Below are 21,171 nucleotides of genomic sequence, written 5' to 3'. Positions count from 1 at the left end.
GGTGCATTCGTCGATGCACAGAACAAAACTAAACTAGCACAAGCAAGTACACGCACATTCTCTTGAGATCAACGCATGGATGAACGATAAGCATTTACACACAATATGATTTATCCTAACAACGTGAGCAGTTGGAATATTTTCTTCCTTCATTATACGTCTGTCACCATGAATATTTTGGGCTGTATCTTCAATCTGCCCTGCTTGACCTCTGGGTGGACCTGTCGTGAGTTATTGAAGTCATATATTAGTTTTTGTAGCCAGGCGAGGCGAACTGTCCACGGAGGACACATCATGTGCCTCTACAAGATCAGCTCCACTTTGTCGGTCACACAGAGTAAAGATCTCGATCTACCTTGTCGCCGTGTTACCGTACGCAGCCTTATGTGTTGTATAATACGTCCAGTTTGAACGTTTTTTCTTAATATTCTTTCCTTTGTCCTTATTCTTGTGAATTTTCTCTCATCAGACACCCTCCTCCCCACTCTCGCTGGTTTTGCATTCATTAGTGAGCCTTCTCGTCTTCAAGAGCCAACCTGAAATTTTCTGTGCCTGCACGTATGGCAATTCGTTCAGGCCATATGGTCTACAACTTACTTCTTCCAGCAAGTTCTGCACATAGTTTTTTTTTCAGCCACGTTATGTGGTTGTTTTGGAAGCGGAATAACACGTGATCCTGTGAAGATAGAAGATGTACTGAAGAGAGAGAGTTTAAATTTTTGTTTTGAGTCCACTTCTGCACAGATAGACTTATCGGGACTGAACCTACAGTTTAAAATAGGATCAGAACCGCAATGTGCCTCCACGGGGTATCTTACCCGAAACCCCTTGATTATAAGGCGACAACATTATCGCTACGCCACCGGGGAAGCCCGAAGAGACAGGTGTAGCACAGGATCCTCCAGCGCTGAGGATCAGTGTTGCTCCTTTTGGGAAAGAGCCCACACGGCAGCAACACATGCATCGACATTGTGCTTGAGTCATATTGCGAATTTACAGACACGAAACGCGCTGATATGCAGGCCCGGTCCCAAAATTCCCAGACTGCAACCTAGTTGATTTACTTTGGCATCACTGTGTTGTGCATGTAAAGAAGATCGGATTACACATGGGAATCGCTTCTGGGATGTTCTCTGATGAATTGGAGTCAAATTCCATCTGGAACACTCCAGAAATTGACCAAAGCGTGTGATGTAATAAATTATTACCAAATTCAACAATACCTGAAGGGGTGCTCGCAAAGTATTGAGCTGTAGTGAATATTACTTTTACATATATTTGTTATGAATCAATGGACACGTCTTAAATTCATATCTTGTACATATATGTATAAACGCAGATTGATGTATTTTACAACTTTTCAAATAAATTCAAGAGAAAAATAACAATACTTAAGCGTATGGGGAAACAATAGTCTACATTTTATTTTTGTTTTCGAAAAAGATAATTACTAAAACAATGAAGCGAATTTCCTCAGAGTATCACTTGTCAGTTATCTTGGTCCTCACGGTTGATCTCCATGGAGACCTCTGTCTTAATAATCGTGGTGGACCTTCAGTAGTGGTAACGTCGTTGTAATGAAAGGATCCTGGGTTCGATACTCGGTGGAGACACATGATACAGTGGTTCGGATCTCACTTGAAATTGTAGGTCCAGCCCCGATTAGCTTTTCTGTGATAAAGTGAACTCAAAACAACAATTAATTCAAATTCAATAATCATGATGTCTCTTGTAAATCAATCTTCATTCCATGTCAATCAGCGATGTCACCACTAGTGAATTATGAAAGGCACCCTTGGTATATCAATCATGACACCTCTGGCGTACCATCATAGTAAGCTGATCGACAGAAACTACCTTAACGTATTTTCTTGTGTGCAACCACCCGAGAGGTGGTAACCGTCTAAGCGGAAAATTCCGCATTACTCAAGTGTTAAAAACGCAACGCCCAATTATTATTGTTGAGACAACGTCACAGCATTGCCGGAAGAATAAACACAAGGGTGGTGCACGGTATCTGCAAATCCAATTTGTGCCAAGGTGGGTATTTTGTGGCCCGGTGCATTGTTGAACGACCGTGGATTGCATGCAGTGCAATTATTGGGCTGTTGGATCATTGAGACGTAACCGTGGGCGGCCACCGAAGCTCAAAACGTTATTTCCCGTCCAACTTTCGGAGCTCAGAGAGAGATGAGGAATGCTCCATTGTTGCAGGCGTCAGAACGCGACACCAGACATAGTAACCAATTATCTTCTCCATCCTCTCAGTAAGGCAATTACTTTGACAGTGTTGCAAACCTTTGTGATGTCTGATTTCTTACCTAAAACAATTCAAAAGGGCCATAATTGTAGGTGAATCATACAGAACAATAGAAAACCATAATCTCTGTAAAAATTAATTAGTGACATCAGCCCTCGTCAACAAGTGGTTTAGCGTAGCGTGCTAAAGAATAAATCGTCCTAGCTCCGAATCCTGATTAGGTTATGGCATAAACGTTTTATTATATTTCATGAATTAATAATTGATACTCATCGTTGTGAAAGACAAGAAATAATCAATTTGTATAATCTAAAGTAGATGCGAAACAATAAATAAATAAATATAAAAACATGCGCGTTTAGCTTGCACTGCGTTCGTTCATATAATTAAAACAGAATTATCATTTTAAAACAGTAAATGAACAAGTTCAAGAGAAACCTTTTCAAACGCTAAAACCTTAAAACTATGGCCAGCGTCTGTGAATCTCACCACATACGTTATACAAATTCACATCTCTTATATTTCAATACGTTTTAGCTTCTAGGAGAGTTTATGTGAAAATAAAGTTTCCGGAAATGCCTCAGAAATTAATGTGGCTGGCCTTGCGACATGAGGTATTAAATTAGGCAATTTTCCTATTTAGTGTAAGGTTGATGTTAAACGATACCTTAAGGCAACTAACGTAATTCAGTTAGATCTATCTTTTTTCTCATTCTCGCTTGCTAGTTGTGTTAAAACTAATGCACTCTAAATTCTAACAAGAAGTCTACTTTTAAAAAATAAATAAAACCTTATGCATCTGAAATGATCGAACGATGCTTTGTGCTTTTTGCCGGTTAGTCATTAATAAAGTAAGCCTTAATATAATTTCGCGTACTTTTATGTTTGTATTTTAGCTATTTTACGTATCTTTTCTATCTTCCAATGTTAGAGCTATTTGGAAAACAAATAAATATTCGGAAATACAGTATCTTAAGTGGAAATCGAGGACAGCATTGACCACTAGATCATGTAACAAATGTAACCTATAAGTTTTCTATTGAATAAATAAATATAAAAGTTTTGAAAGTTTAGAAAGGGTAGCATGGCGTAAGAATGGAACGGAATAGAAGAAAATATGTGGTGTGAAAGTTGGTGAAAGATTCGAAAACCGCACGAAATAAGGAGAAACAAGCACGTATGTATGTAGATTATAAGGTATGAATTTCAATATTAAATTAAGAGTGAATAATGACTCATTCAACAATTCATGAGTATTGCAGACAACAATAACTCAGGTAATAAATACTGAATCAACTTTAAAATATTCCTATTATTGGTTGGATTGTCGAAAAGTTTATATCGAAATCAATGTTTAATTTAAATTCGATAGAATTTGTGCTAGAAACTACTGATGCAAGTATAGTGTGTAAACAATTAACTACTTTATGGAGTTACACGAAACGTTGTAACTCGTGTCATTGGTTGGTAACCAGGTGTGAAATAACATTCATGCTACCTATGCCTATCATATTGTGTTTTAGTCAGTACACATCTTGGGTCCCCCTGCAAAATATTGCCAAAGGCCCCCCCCCCCCCACATACCCTAAATGTGCCTTCATGGCACGGTGCTATATGCACAGGGAAATTTACCTTTACGTGTATATATTGTATTCGTTTCTGTACCCCTCAGTACCTACGTTTATTTTTTAGATACGCATTTACGAACCCTCTACTCTACTCTGTCAATGGCTCAGGGCCCCCTAAAGGCCCTACTTGTCTCCGGGGCCCCCCGCACTGCGGGGTCTTGCGGCTTGTAGATCCGGAACTGGTTTTAGTTATTTTAAGTCTCGTTCTACGTATTGGTGAACTGCATAAAATGACAAACGCAAATAAACGATCAAGCCTTACCAGGGTTCGAATTCAGGGCCCTTGGTGTCTCAGTGGGTGTGTTGCAAACGTTTACAAAGAAGGTCAGCCTACGACTTGCAAAACTGCAAAGAAAGAAAAGAGGGAGTTCCTTTTTCTCATAATTAGAACCTATTGTTTGGGAAATCTTTGCGATTTCCTGGCCATCATTCTAATGCTACGTGCGGAACAAATACGTGCGTCAAAATGGCAACATTGGTTCAGAGCAGGGTAGGCAGAATCTTTTCCTTTCTTCCTCTGAGCTGAGAGGTCGGAATAGCATCCTTCACCTTTTCCTTATACGAATGCTCCAGTGGTGTCTATTCTATTAGGCATCTCCTTGCTCACGATACGGCACGCCCCTATGTATATATATATATCCTACACGAACCTCTTGGGTCGAGTAATTGACAACAACAATGCTCCGGAGAGCAAGAAAAGGGGAAGAATAATGATACGAAGGAGGCAGAAGGAGCCGGGACAAAAGAAGAGACGACAGGAAAGGCAAAGAAAGGTTGGAACAATTTTAACAAGAACAATGTTGGTCATTACAGAGGTGCCGAAGGACTTTGCCATGTATTGAATGGGTGATGCGCCTTCAACAGCGGATGCCCATTCACCTTCGGTCTTGCTGCGAGTGAATGCTTGACCAATTTTGGCCAATCCTCCGCAGGGGGGCTATTGAGCTTCTTTGGAATCTTTTCAGTCGATAGATCCTTGCTCAGCAACATCAAAAGGACACCTCTGGCACCGACGGCGGTAATGAGGCCAAGAAGACCTTCTGCATGCGCTGTCAGTGATATCATCGCACGGTCTTCATCAATCGAAGCTTGGAAGCAGAGCTTGCTGTGATTACAGTGTCTGGCCATTATTTTGGGATTAGCATCAGGCGTTTCTTCGTCGCTGCTGCTAAGCAGGCTTATGCTGGAATGATGTTGCAAAGATTACGAGGAAGCGGCCTTGATCACAACAATAAATTGCAGCTTTTACACGGAACGTTAAAAATAAGATTACTGTTTAGGCGAGAAACAGCAACAACGCGTTAAATGAAAATATTTGTGCTTGATGATTGATGGTAAATCTCTGTAGGTGTTAGAACCTAGTCTATTTGCCTCAGCGTGAATTAGTGTATAAAAACTACTTAAAAAGGCAGACATATCGTGACATAAGCGGGAAGAAAATATCATAGAGCATAAAGAAGTCGAAATATACAATTCGTCAGCTAGAGAATGTCACTAGAACCATAACAGTTTAATTTTTGAAACTGTTTTTCAAGAATACGCAATTCAAGATAATTACGCTAAGCACATGGACTATACAACGACTGGGAGAATTGTATTATTCTTATTCTATGACTGATTTTATTTATTAAAATCGGTCATAAAATAATGCAGCGCAGTAGCGTTCTTTTATTTTCAGATGTTTATCATTCAAATAGTGTTCAATTGGAAATTATATTGTATTAACGATTCTCTGCATTCTACTCAATACAAGCATAGTAACGTATTGTAAATTGCCCAATACAGCAGAAACCATGTTCTGCACCTTGGCCGTGCGGTCTAGGCGTCAGGCTTTAGGTTTGGGCTACGGGACGCGCGTAGGTTCTTGGAAGAAGCTTAACAACTTTTCTCCTGAGATTTCGCCCTTTTTATGGGACCGGTGGCCACCCAACATCGCGAGGAGCTACGAATGAGTAACGTAACCCGGTCATAGAAAACCTACAACAACTACTGTGATTCGTCGTGCTGACCACACGTCACCCCGTAACTGGTTGGACGATCTCCATTGGATGATCTGTCATTAGAAATAAACAACTGCTAGAAAGATTACAACTGATTTCATCCATGTGATAGTTGGATCGGCTTCTTTGGTGTACGCCACTGTTATTATTCTCCTTGTTCATTAATATCAGCCGAGCGGGGAGGAAGTTTTTACGAAATATTTTGCAAATAGATAATAGTATTGATATTATAGATCGGTATTTCTATGTTTTGAGTGATTTTGTCAGGTTATCGAATGTTCAATTACATGTAACACAATAACATCGCTCTTCTCGTGATTGGCTGGATAATTTCCTAAATATTTGAAATTTGTAAAAGATCCGTTTTAAACAAAATCATGAAATATAACTGTCATAACCTCATTTTCAGTGAAAGGTGATCAAAACTTGGGTTGCCAATACATTTAGCATCATTATGTACGCAAAAACGGATGCGAGTATTTGACAGGGGTGGTATAACCAGTAGCGGCTTCTGCCTATTCGTACATTCGCACGTGCACACCCAAATAAATCTGTAATGCAAGTCATTATTATTATACTTATTTACTGAACTCTATCTCCTTCGAAACATCAAGTGTTCCCACGCCGCTCCACCAAGAGAGATGGTGGTGAAGCCTGCGATCAGTGATATCAACCAGCGTAGACCGAGCCGCGATCAGGGCTTGGAACACAATGGTAGTTTCGCTCCATATGACGCTGTTGTAGCAGTCGCGTAGAGGACGCTGATTGGATCTTTTGGCTTGAGCGCCGTGTGAGGGGAGGTTGCATCATTTAGGAAGGCCGGGAACGCAGCGATCGGTGTGTTAGCAAATGTAGTGTTGCAAACCCATTTCATTGGAGATCGTGTGACGGAGTCGATGCAACCCATACATCATCGCAAATTGGGGGATTTTGTTTTATGAAAGGGAAATTTCGATGGTATATTGTCCCGAGCATAACAGGGGAAGAAAAGGAGGAGGGGGGGAGGGCAACTGAAACCAAAACGGGTGTTTTAAGCATGCCTTTGCTTCGTGCATCTTGGCCAAAATAAACGGTCTCTGTGGCGCAGTAGGCGAATTATCAACCCACGGGAAGGGAGCGTGCATCAAATAGTCAGCTGTTTTGCATTGTGTGGCTGTTACTGCGTTACAAAATTATTTAACGCTGTCAAAACGTCGTCCCTGTTTCAGTGCAAAGTGTTTGATTTCATGATGAATAGGGAAACTGTACATAGCGAAAGTAGACTTAACGTTATTGAATTTTTGGAGGGAAGTTAGTTACAAAGCCTGTAGCAACTGCAGTAATATATGGATACGGCGGAAGAGAAGGAAAATTCTTAAGTACGATTACGAAGCAGGGCAGTGTGAACTTAGTGAGTATTGTTATTTGCTTTTAATATTTCGCTTGATTTGATCAGTTTCTCATTAGAAATAAACAACAGCTAGACAGATTACAACTGATTTCCTCCACGTGGTAGTTGGATCGGCTTCTTTGGTGTACGCCAATGTTATTATTCTCCTTGTTCATTAATATCAGCAGAGCAGGGGAGAAAGTTTTTACGAAATATTTTGCAAATCGACAATAGTATTGATATTGTAGATCGATATTCTATGTTTTGAGTGATTTTGTCAGGTTATCGAATGCTGAATTACATATTGCACAATAACATCACTCTTCTCGTGATTGGCTGGATAATTTCCGAAATATTTGAAATTTGTAAAAAATTCAGTGTTAAAAAAATCATGAAATATAACTTATAGATACATTTTCAGTGAAAGGTGATCAAAACTTGGGTTGCCAATATATTAATCATTATTATGTACGCAAAAGCGGGTGCGAGTATTTCACAGGGGTGGTATAACTAACACTTCTGGACGCGAGAGTGAAGTGCACACCCATAGAGCCAGACCACGAGCCGCCACTGTATCACACTGCTATATAGTGACATGTCCACATACTACGGCTGCCATGTTCTCCGGCACATAGGATCATATTGTGGTCCAACGTTTAACTTTGAGAAAAATATAGTTGCCATGACTTATGCCCAGCTTGCAACACACGATCACTGTGCATTTATTTTATTTTGAAACGAAGTCTAAATTTACGGTTCTTAAACGTCGAAATGCTTGATTTTCGTTCACAAAAAAATAAATTGCCCAAGATCGAGTTATCGGATTCCACAACCTAACAAAGCACGATCTGACCTGCTCCTCCTTAATGAAGATCCTCTCCGAAGCATAGACTAATCCGCAAGAAAGCCTTATCTTGCTAATGATACTCAACAAACAATACCCCCGGCTCATGGTGACTCGATAGGAAAGACATCAGCTGGTTTTACGACTTAAAAGGGTTCCTATGGCAACTTAGATACAGCTCATAAAACTAATGAAGCAGGCGTAAAGAGGTTATCAGCCGGGAATGTGTATTCTGGAAGGAAACCTCAAACTTTACGGCGCCATGCTGGAGCCAGCCAGCGTGCTTTATGTCAAGATCGGAGCGTGTCCTTGTATCCATGTTGCAAAACTCGAAGAGAAACGCGAAGAGTAAACAAAATGCTACCGCAAAAATGGAGGAAGACCTGGCTCCAAGAGCGCAAACACATAAACACAAGAACAGCGTAATGAGTTGCATATACGCGGCTAGGTTCCGCTGGTTGAATTTCCCGAAGTAACATTTTAAGTGTGTAAACATCCTTTTTTCTAGATCCAAGGTCAAATGACAACTTGCAAGGTTCATCCTTGATCCTTGGTACAATATCTATTGTGGATTATTACCGACATCGTTCGCATTTCTCTACTCAAACAATCTGTATTACATTTCATTTTTGGTTATTTTCTTCCGTTTATATGCCGGACTCTATTACTTATTCGCGACGATGAAATCAACTGGCCGCAAGATGAAATGCATGATAGAACAACCATAAATAATGTTTTATTCTGGATTCCAACTCAAAACTCTTCGCTTCGCAGCACCAATCATTACAAACCAAACAATTTAAAGCACCGAAGGGGATGGTGAATCGTTAAGTTCTTGGAAAGTTATGTTGATCGAAAGGTTTGACCTTTCACTGTAAAAATGTAGGAGTATTTTTAATAAATTCAGATTGTATCAAATTTCCTGTCGTCGTCGTAAGAAAAAGCAGAAATATACAGGGTATCCATAAATAATAAGAATTGTAATTGACATACGGAAACATACTGAATCCATGTGCTTCAACTAAAAAAGCTTCTTGGTGTTTAGTGAACTTCGACATGTGTACCTCTGGTTGCGTGTGCAGTCATGTACACTTCTGGGTTGTAACAATTCCATTGGAAGTAAATTGATTTATTACAACCCAGAAGTGTCCGTGACTGTACATACAATATCTAAACGGTATTTCAATTCTAACCATTCTCGCTATAGAATGTCCAAACAACCGTGACAACGACACTGGTTATTCCAATCTTTAAATCATCAAGATTAATTTCACTTTGTCCTTGATATAACTTTAAAAAAATCCAGGGGTGTAATATTAGCGGACTTAGGAGGCCAGGTAATTGAACCACCTCAACCAGTTCAATATGGGGGAAAATTATATGTTCACGACATCCCTCACAATCCTGGACCGATGTGGTTTGTGCACCGTCTAGCTGGAAAACACTTTTTCAGTTGGAGCACCATATGCCAATTGTAATTCATGAGTGAGTAAGGAGGGTTAAGTTCTAAACAACTTTTATAGACACCGTGTATAGTTGATTTAAGTTTTTCATAAACATAACTTTTGTTGTTGTACTTTTGCTATTATATCAAATTTTCGCTTTTAAGGTTTCAGTTTTGTGCGTCTCAAAGTTATGTCTTAATCGTTAAATGGCTGCTGGCTGGTTTACTGTGACTTGTCCACTGCTACAGCTTCAGCCATTCAGTACCTTCAGATTTGATAAGACATGGTAAACTTCACAAACATGACGTGCAAGTCTTGGTAACATAATTCTTCATCTAATTTGTTCTATTTGGCAACTCTGCAGAAAAAGCTGTCTTTTTGACAGCGACAGTTTTATACAACAATATTTCTTTAATAGAATCTGGTAAATCATTCACAACGATCGCGTGGAATGACCAATTCAATATTAATTTTAACACTCTTGGTCTTACGTTTGTGAAAATATATTTGTACAGCAGAAAATCTTTAAATCAAGCCTTACAGTATATATAATGAACTCATACAATAACCTGTATACAACTGAACATCAGGGAGTACAATTGAACTAAGTTTTATGCCGATTTTTAGAAGTCCCTTTGTGACACACTAACATATGCTGAGTAGCATGTTCCTTTCTGCAGTCTTATTCTTCAGAGCATCCACCCATAGGCCAGAACGTGCCCTTGAATTAAAGGAACTTGAAAACAGACAACGCACTGTTCTCCACAGAATGCATCGTGAATCGACGGAACGTGCTCGACAGCCATATATTGGCACTTCACAGTGTCGTTAACAGGAGCCATTAACAGCTCCAACTGCCGTCTGGTCCATTAGCATGACACTGTATGGGAAGTGGATTCCAGGCTGTAGCTCCAGTTACTTCTGCATTTCTTGGAATTTCCGTGCATGATATGTGTGTGTGTGTGCGTGTGTGTGTGGAGCAGAAGGATAAGTTACGAAACGATAGCCACATTTCAAATTATCAAGTACTTTCTTTTCAGTACCAAAAAAAAACAAGGATGGAGGATTAAGCGCTAAGGAGAGAGTTTTCAGCACCAATTTCTTGAATTTCAATGCCATCAATTTTTCCATTTTCCCACAAACGTTGTTACAAGGATGACATATACAAGGTATATGGGATTACTACACCCTCTTGCTATTAATGCAATGATTAAAGTGAAATAAAATGCAAAACAAAATAAAAATGTATAAATGCGAGAAAAGTACAAAAATAAATCTCGTAGACGACCATGTGTGTGTCGTGGTCCTCCCCGATGGTGGTGGTGTAGCATCGTCGCCATGTAATCAAGGGGTCCCGGGTTCGATATCTGGTGGAGGCACTTAGTGGTTCGAATTCCAAATTAAACTGTGTGTCCGGTCCCGATTAGCCTTTCTGTGCATAAAGTGGACTTAAAACCACAAATCAAACAATATGTGTTGTGTGTGTCGTACAATTAGAAAGTAATTCTTCTTGCACTGCAAATGCCTTCTCCCATGGTTTTAAAAGTATTGATCAAACTACAGATTAACGTCTGATAAAGAGAGCGTGTGGTCTCGCGAAACGTTACATAAAGAAGTACTTAAATGCTTGTAACAACCGTAAACTAGAAGAATAGAGAGTACTTATCATTATATTTCTAGTGCAATCATTCAACACAATTGCCCACTGTCAATAAAGTAAAAAAAATCGTTCATTAAGCACATGCTGTATGTACATAAATATAACAAATAACATCGCTGAAACATAAAAGACAGGGCACTTACCTCGAGTGGGTATTCCCTATTTCCATTTGAAGTAGAATTTGCAGCGACAAGAAGCGTGGCTTGCGTCATGATGAATAGCCTGCAAAAGGAAAAGAAAATGCATCAGCATCGACTTTTTAATTAATGAAATATGTTTTTGCGATGCATTAGTAAAAGCAGCTGTAACTGAAACCCAGTCACTTTTAAAAAGTATATTTCCGAATACTTCTGTGTTGTATACCAAGTAACCTCCTACGCCAGACCTAAAGCACTGTCAACAGACTTTCGGCATTCGTCGTGTTTCTTCGTTATTTATTGTAGTTTGATAACACGTAAAAATGTTTGTACTTACGTACTTGACAAGTGTGTAAATTTTTTTTCTGCTACAACGGAAATAAAACATAGTGTTATTTTACTCGCTATACTCACTGATCTTACTCTTTCATTTGGAGGGTTTCCCGGTGATATCGTGGTAACGTCGTGACCTTGAAATCAAGGAGTTGTAATGACCCCGAGTTTGCCATTACTTCGTGGTTTTATATTATTATTATTATATTTTATATTATTATTATTAGTATTATACAGTTGATGATTCATATATATATTCATAAATATATTAATGCCTTCAACCAATTTTCTAATATGGCCGCCTTTATAATCAAAATTATACACATATCTACAAGTATGAATAGCGGCAAATTTAAGCAATTTACAAAGTTTCAACATTAATCGTTTGATTTGCTTTTAAATATTCTAAAGATTGTTGTAAGTTTCATTTTAATCAAGTTAGTGAAGCCTAAGTTATTAATTTCTGAGTTAAATTCTTTATATCTATTTGTTGTTTCATGTTTCTGGCAAACGCCGTTCGTTTCTCTTATATTTTGAAAACCATTGTTGATTTATTTAAACTCTTGTGGTGTGAGAAGATCACACGCTTTTCATTGCATTGTTGCCACCACATACCTAAATTCACTGTGCCAGATTACTGTACATTTCTAATATATTACTGTTTGCTTTTATCAACTTCCTAGTATTAAAAGGTTATTGTGTCTGGTAACACTGTGTAACTGAGTAGGTGTTTTCACCTTCCAGAAAAACGATTAGTAGTCGCGCGGAGAGATTTGAAGTAGCAAGAGGTGCTTCGCGTTACGGAAAAGATAGGCTTACGCATCTCGTGCTGTACCGTTCGAAAGTATTTGAATTGTAATTTTAGTCTTATATAATATACGTGCGTGTCTATAATAAACGTAAAGTTGAACATATTGCGGTTTTTCTTTGTTTCGAAAGTATATTTCGTACTTGTGGATACCTGCATCAGGAGGACAACCTCGTGGGTTGTCATTGGACTTCACCTGTGGATCCAAGGGGAAGGAACACAGTAACCTAGCCCGAACCCTGAGATTATCCAGCATGCTCTGCTGAGCTTATAAGGTAAGTGTACTTGTGAAGTGCACCGCTACGCGGGACGTAGCAGAGTCCTGCGTTCGATCCCCGGTGGAGGCAGATAGTGGTTCGGATCCCACTTTCAACTTAAGTCCAGTCCCGATTAGTCTGTGCGAAAGTGGACTCTGAACAAAAACTTTACATTTGTCACACATAAATCAAAGCAGAGCATGGTCTTTCCGTATTTCTCACACATACATCAACCTTTTAAGACTGGAGGAATACATATAATTATGTAAGAATATGTCCTACAATTTCCTCTCATGCTTGCGAACTTTACATTTCATTCTTACGAGGGACACTACTAAAGTTGTAGTTGGTTCCAAGAAATACGGTCAGCAGCAACATTTTTGCTGAATTTCCGGTGCAAGTTTTAACCTGGTCGGCTTATCGGTGTTGCTCGGAGGGTTTCGTTTGTTTCCGTCGCGCGGCGTTAGTCGCATGCAGCTATGGAGCTGGGAAGAGAGCACTTTTGTGCGATGATTTTCTATGATTTTATACAAGTGGGTTCAACGAGTCTCAGAGACTGGATCTATTGCAACAGGCTTTTGGGGACCTAGCTCCTTCCCGCCCGACAATTTTTCGGTGGTTTCGAGAATTTTAGAAGAGGTCAAAACTCATTTGAATGTGATAAGGAGAGAAGTGGGCGTCCGGTGACCGTAGTGAATGTGGAAAACATTGTCAGATTGCCAGCAGTGCCTAAGATCCTGCACAATTATTTACAAGTCAGGAAAGTTGCAAAAAGATGAGCAAAATCGTGTTCGTGTGGAATGCTGCGAAGAAATGCTGGCCAGATTCGACGGAGGCAACTCTAGACGCGCTTCTGGCATCGTTATTGAAAATGAAATATGAATTTACCAGTTTGTTCCAGAGAATAAGCGTCAGTCGGAAGTGTGGATTTTTTCCGATGACATTCCACCAACAAAAGTGAAGCGGTTCCGAAGTGTTGGAAAGAAGATGGTGGCAACTATCTACTCCAAAATCTGTCCTGTCACATCTGTTCTTTTGGAGGATCAAAATACTGTTACTGCTCAGTGGTGCACAACAGTTTGCCTACCAAAGGTTTTCGAGAAGCTTCAAGAACGGCGACCAAGGAGAGGACTGCGAGGGATCATCTTGCACCATGACAATGCGTCTGCCCACAGAGCCAACATCACCATTCAGTTCCTGAGTCCACAGAGGTTAAACTTACGATTAATCCTCCTTACAGTCCTGATCTGGTCCTGCATAGAATGTCGTGGCGAGTATTTTGAGAAAATACAGTAATGAAAATGATTTTATGTTCCTTAATTATTATGTATCTTAAAACTTTCGTAGTGGCCCTCGTATACTTGAGGAATCCATAATTTCAGTCACTGCACCAGAAGCTAACGACAAGCTACCTGACAAATTTGATGCACCTGATATTGACAATGTGCTCGCTGTGTGAATAGGTTCATCATATACGAAATGGAGACGTCCTAAAACTTCACAAGAGACTAGGTGATCAGTTTTATTCACACGACACATTAAAAATTCAAGACCAGCACTTTCGTCACATTTGTATGTAAAACTTTAAACGTGAAATAGCAACAGTTACCAAATAAATCGAAGGTTTGGATTATCATGTTGCCTTGCAAGTACGTTTCTTTGACTCCTAAGAGATAACACAATATTCAACCACCCTAGTGGACAGTAGTCATCCTGAGTGCTGGACTAGCGATCTCGGCACCGTCGGTCATAGGTTTGAGTTCTGGCATGGACGCAGGTATTCATGCAATTTCATCGAATCATCATTCACCCTCATATCCATAGTCAAAGTAACAGGAAAGCGACGTGAAATAAGAAGTTTTAAAAAAGACAAATAAATCAAAACATTCAAATGGGCTCACTTTTACATTTTAATATACATTGTATAATTTTTATATACATTTTATAATTATATTTAAAATATAAAAATAAGCACATTTGAATATTTGTTGTTTACCTTTTTGTCCAAACTTATTATTTTACGAAATAATTATTATTAGCCTATTTGTAATTTGTATACGCCGCTTGTGAGAGATTACTATTTTCTAAAGCATTTCTCATGTTTTATATGTCTCCTGAGGTGTGGCACATCTAAAACCTGTCTGGAAGAATCGTGCAAATTTGCATCTAAAAAAAACACAAAAAAAAACACTTTTGAAATCAAAATGCAGAACTGGTTCCAGGTATTGCAGATTAGTAAGAAGAGCGCGAAACAGCACGTTGAATATCATTTCTCAACCGTAGCTAACCGAATTTACTTGCGCGTCCTGTGCAAACGACAAATCTAACGGACAGCGTGTCCAAAAAGGCCCTACCCTACCTGTCGAGGTCTGCCCAGGCTGCCGCAGAAGACGGGAGAAAAATTCAATATGCAAAGGAGGTCGTGGTATTCGCGACCAAGCACGCGGCTGTCGAGCAGCCATTGAAAACGCACACCCACACTCCCTCAAGACCCTGCCGTATAAAATGCGAGGCTCCTTCTGAACCTACGACCTCTGAAGGTGCTAAGCAGACACAAAGCGGCAGGTTCGACAATTGAGCGTGACGGGGTGTGAAAAATGTCTTCGGTTGTTCTGTGTTAATGTAGAAACCTTTCAGCAGGGTAGTCAACTCCACGTATTTTGTTCTCGAAAACAAAACGTCGATTTTCTGGCAATTTTGGCTAATCGTGGTTGTAACCGATCTTGACGCACCCCTTATAAAAGTTGACCCGCCCTCGCTGCGGAAAAAAGGGCGGCAAGAGAAGTTAACGTCTTTTCTGGGGAACGATTGATGTGCGTTGCAGAGAAGACAGTCCGGGTCAAGCATTGATACGGTTAGGATCCGTGTTACGTTGGTTATTGGTTTCGCGGGCGGTGAAAAACTGAGTGAACTAATGGTCATGATCTCAGCCGGAAAGAGATATAGTGCCTAAGGAACAAACTATAAGTGAACTAACGGTCATGATCTCTGCGTAAAGAGAAATAGTGTCTATAGAATAAACTGTGAGTGAACTATCGGCCTGTGCAGTATCTCTACCAGAACCTGAGAAAAGGTTATTAAAGAAGAGAGGCTACATTTTTATTATGAACCAACGACAGGAGGATTAGAAGATTGAAGACGTCCAACTCGGTATCAGCAAGATTTGTGCTTTCCCCCCCAACTCCTCCTAAGTGTTCACCGTTAGAGTTTTTCAGCGTGTTTATCGCCAAGTGAATTGAATACCTAAGTAGTTACATCGAAGACGTAAGTACTCAGTGAAGTAACCACTAAGTTTGGTCTAATATCTCAACAAATTCACACCGGAAGCTGAGTAATCTGTGTATTCCGGAATCGTTTATAAACCACAGACATCAGGTGTCTGGGCCTTTTAAATATTAATGTAGTATTTTTTGTGTATAAATACTTACATACTTAAATATAAAAATTCACTGCTGATCTCCTTTTGTGTTATTGACGTTGTTCGACGGCAGAATAAAAAAATGCACTAGTAAAAGCAAAAAGAAAAAAAACGATATATGGTGACGAGCAAAAATTATGATTAGATGAAATTAAGGAAGTGACAATCGCAAAGAAACGTCCATGATCATGGCGAAACTCGAACCTGGGGCTTTCAATGCGAGATCGTGTCAACCATTCATCGCTTTCGACCACCGAGGAGTGACATGATTTGACTATAGTCCGTAGTGTGTGAATTTAATTTCTTGCTTGCGTGAAAATAGTACCATTTATGTTCAATTCATTTGATTGATTGATTGGTTTAGTTTATTTTTCTTCCACTTTTGGCTAATCGCGAAGACGGGGATGAACGGTGATAAGATGAGATGGATTAAGGGACATACACACGATTCCCACAGAGGATTATACCGACTGTGAGTCTGGTTGCCAGAGCCTCATTAGTGATGGCGGGTTGTGGCCGTTCCTTTTCGGGAGTCAGTTCACCAGAGCTCGCTCACCGCAAGGAGTCGTTCACGAGGAGTCGTTCAAAGGAACGATGCAGCTCGTTTTTGCGAGGCAGTTCACTGGAGCTTGCTCACTGAGGGAGTCGTTCAAAGGAACGACCGACAACACTCGCCTTTTTTTTCGTGCAGTTGAGCGAAAGGGGTGGGGAGGATTGTTGCTTGATTAGGGAGGGAGGGAACTTCGCCTACTACTCCACATGAAAAAAGAGAGAACATACACAGCAGGAAGGATACAATGTACCGGTCAGGGTGCGAAATCATTGAAGACTGATGGGGAGGAGGGAGGAAGATCTTAATGTATTTCAACTTATATATTTTTTGTGTTAGATAAGGTCTTCGTCTTCTTTGTTGGATTCAGGTACGTAGCCAGGGGAGGAGCTCGGGAGTCTGAAGCTCTCCCAGAAATCCTACAAATGTGTGATTTAAATAGTGTATTATGGTAATTAATTTTACTCCCTTAGCAAGATTAAACACCTTGCATAATAAGTTGTAATATACTGAGAAATTCATCTTCAGAGCTTCTACACCCCCTTTCTATAGATGGCGGCTGCTGATAAGAGATGAGCCTCTCCCCGAAATGAAATTTCTGACTCCGGATCTGGTTGGATTCGTTGCTTACGTTGCGTCACATGCGTTTTCGTACCGTTAGATTAACTGTGACAATTAAACATGGAGGTACGCAGTATTTTTTTTCTGGAGGGAAGCAAACGAGTAATATTTTTCAGCGTTTTTCAGTTTGAAATTGTTATGTTCCTTTTACACCATTCTAATAATGAACAAGTTACTGCGACTGAAATAAAATAATGCGTGTTAAATATACAGTGCGTCCATTTCGATCTTCAGCCGAGAGATCGGGAGAAGCGTGGCGGGCGGCGCTGGCGGAGATGCCGACATTTGCGGCCTGTAATGCCCGCTTATTTTTATGGACATATGCAGATATTTCTATAAATATTGCAAAACGAGCACTAACCTGTGTTATAATTTATCATCTGTAATTCATCTAAGTTCTGCCCTTATATACACAAAAAATACGCTTTAAAAAACAATGTAAAGAGCCACAGATAATAAAACATTTTAATCATAGTTTTGACCAGTAACGTTCTGCTTAAGTTTATATCCTTGAAAGAGTTTTGTGTCGATGGGGATCGTTTGGAGGTTTCGAATGTGCAACACTGTATCAAGATTACGCTGTAGACGAAACCGTTAAAAGTCAATGGTGTTCGTGAGCTTCCTTGCAATCCGAAATCTCCGAGCTCGAGTTTTTTGTTCCTTCGCGACAGAGCTGTGAATATAGTGGCGAGCAGATGTAAACCAAGAGCGTGTCAATTTCGTACTGTGCGCAAGAGTGTTATTATTGGTTACTTGCCGTTACTTGTTTGTGTTAATGCAGTGTGTATGTGTGTTGTGTCAGTAAGAGGATTGGAATGCCAGCCGCAAGGTTCACGTTACGAGGGGGCTGATAAGTTCTCGGCCCGACCTAGAAGGACTTTAGCTACAGGCACGAAAGTTTCAGGCTATTCAACGTATTCTCCCCGAAAGTCTACACACTTGGCACTTGGTGGATATCAGTTTGAACAACTCTTATAACACAGGTTAGTGCTCGTTTTGCAATATTTATATAAATGTCTGCATATGTCCATAAAAATAAACGGGCATTACAGGCCGCAAATATCGGTATCTCCGTCAGCGCCGCCCGCCACGCTTCTCCCGATCTCTCGGCTGAAGATCGAAATGGATGCACGGTATAATTGTATTTTGCAACTCATTTTTCAGGGTGTTGTCGCCCCCTTGCCCCTCCACTTACGGATGCCCATGCAATTGGATGAACGGTCAAACAAACACCCATAAGAGAATGGAGGACACAACGCTAAACCTTGGATTGCAAATAATAGCACTTTAATTCACACGTTCTCCCCAGTCCTCCCGCCCCCACCTTTTCATTACGATAGTAGTTTGGGGTCGTTCTGCCGATTGAAAGGCATTTCAATAAAGAAGAGCACAGAATACTAACCCTGTGTGTTTCATCGGAGCTTGTTTCCACCTGCGAAGTTCCTTTTACAGTTATTCTCACGTTGCGAAAACATGTCACAGTAAGTGTTAAAAGTGAACAACCAGCCCATCCCTCACTCCCTTGTTGTTCTGCTACTGTATTGTTGTTATAAAAAGAGTTGCGCGCATTTCTCTGTGGAAAACCGCCTCAACAATACAGCAAGCAGAATCAATACACGGTCGCTCTCTCTCGCAGGTACTTGGGACTGAACGACTGGGAGCGGGAACTGCTGAAGCGGCTGGCAACACACGCAGAGCTCACGACTCCGAGGAACGACCACAGAGGAACTGCACGTTCACCCGGAAGGAGCGGGCAGTTCACAGCTCCCAAGAGGGAGTCGTTCAAAAGGAAACTCGTTCACGAACGACCCATCACTATTCATTAGTCTCCATCAGAATGACTACGCGGACGTGAGGTTGACTTTTGGGTGCTATCCCAGAAGATCACCCTTCAGTTCACTTGAAAGATGACATATGATTCGGCCTGTGTATGGGACCGGTGGCCACCCACCATTGTAAGGAAAATGGGGAGTTACGAATGAGGAGCGTAATCCAGTCATGTAAACCTACAACAATGACTGGGGGTTCGCCGTGCTCAGCACAATACACCCCGTAACTGGTTAGATGATCTCCCGTCTCTGGTAGGAGTGAGGCTGGCAGCGGGTAGGTAGGCTCTGGCTCTCACGGGCTGTTGCGCCACGCCAGAATGGATAAAATAACAAGAACGAAAAATTATACCATTCAAATCCGTTATCTTATTCATTAAGTGAAACACTGACAGCATCAATATGCCTTACACATATCCTTGTAGTAGTACGAAGAAGAGTAAGACCGCGACCAAATCACGAAATGAAGCGCAGTCACAGCAGACGAAAATGTTCCCCCTAGCTTGTTTTACATCCTATTAACCTTTTTCTTTTTTCGCATAATGGACCTTCATGTAGAGCATATTCTTGTTTAATGTGTAAGAAATATCCACATAGAAAAGTTAATACCCAGTGTAAGATTCATGTCCCTATCGATTTTTGTAGAAATGTTACGTATGTTCAAAATCTCGGTTCAGTGACTTTTTGGACACCCTATAGTTGCAGATGGTGTCTGGCCATGTGGAACAAGGGAGAGACAGTGAACTGAATTGTTAGGTAAATGGCAACACTGAAATACACGGTAGTTGCTTGCACAGGGTCAGAAAGCGTGTCCTTCACCTTCAGCGAGGTCTGAAATGTCGACCGCTATCGACCCCTGGCGGCTCCTGTCTGCCACAGTCTGAAGATCAGGCCCTGTGAAGAATGATCTCACATAGCTCTCTGTCCATTTCGACCTTGCAATATGTCAGAGAGACTGGCTGGTCTTCTAGTGTAGCACGAGAAGAGACGGACTGACCAGTGGCAAAGTGTTAAGTGTTTTCCGTCTGGTTCCCCAGACGACTTGGAAATTCTTCGCTATAAAGAACGAACTCTGGCATCATTTTTCACCCAGCTTACTCACAGGGGAAACGTTTTCTCAGGTGGAACGGGAGAGGAGGGATGGTTTAGAATATATTTCGGAAATAAAATTTTTAATTGCATTTTTCGTCCTTTTTATTGTTCATAACTTCTAAATGGGACGATAGCTTTCGTGGTATAATTAGAATCCTCGGTATCCATTTTGGCAGTCAATTGACAATATCTATGTAACTTCTGTGGCACTTTGCTGCCTCATTTAGTTATTTGCAGGACTGTTCATTGATTGATTGAATACACATTAAAGCTAATCGGGACTGGACCTACAGTTTAAAGTGGGATCCGAACCACTATGTGCATCCACCGGGAATCGAACCCGGGACCCCTTGATTACAAGGCCATCGCTACCACTGCGCCATCAGGGAGGTTTGCAGGACTGTTCATTGTTTTTTCCCCTAACGAAAAGTAAAACTTGATATTTTTGCCTATTTTTGGCATTCTGCAACACTGTACATTGCTCAAGTCCATATTTGCAGAGTTTTGATTGGTAACACAGATGAGGCGAAATAATACATCGCATTCTCCATCCACCGGAAGAACGAAGTCAATGTATACAAAATTTATTAGAAATAGTTTATTTCCTACGTGTTAGTTCTGGTATTATTTGGTCCGTGAATATATTGGTTATAGCTACACAGCTTACAATATAAGGTTCCACAACTTCAATATAGCGTTTGCGTTGAGTGGGATGATTTTATCAGAAGCACTCGTATTCCTTCGTGCAAGATTCCTGCTCAGTTGCTACTCGAACAACCAACAGAATTTATCAGAAGTGACGTATATTTGTTTACAATGACTTCATTCTTACAACAGCAATCTGATCCTCTGCAATCAAACTGTTTCACTTACTATTTGTACAGTCACCGGCATTAAAAATGGGACACCTAGACCCTGAAATA

The 21,171-nt window shown here is 40.5% G+C and overlaps 1 protein-coding gene across 1 annotated transcript in view; it reads right to left on the bottom strand.

The window, feature by feature from the left end:
• The window catches only part of LOC145995000 (papilin-like), a 379,499-nt gene that overhangs the window by 217,081 nt on the left and 141,247 nt on the right, over nt 1-21,171 (bottom strand). The window contains exon 2 of the mRNA XM_083131532.1: nt 11,350-11,428. Coding sequence (XP_082987658.1) covers nt 11,350-11,428 — 79 coding nt within the window. The remainder of the gene's footprint in view (nt 1-11,349; nt 11,429-21,171) is intronic.

Source organism: Lepisma saccharinum, chromosome 11, assembly GCF_977018435.1.
Source record: "Lepisma saccharinum chromosome 11, izLepSacc3.1, whole genome shotgun sequence".
Lineage (NCBI taxonomy): Eukaryota > Metazoa > Arthropoda > Insecta > Zygentoma > Lepismatidae > Lepisma > Lepisma saccharinum.
The sequence above is the reverse complement of the archived record's forward strand: the minus strand, read 5'-3'. Positions and strand labels throughout refer to the sequence as shown.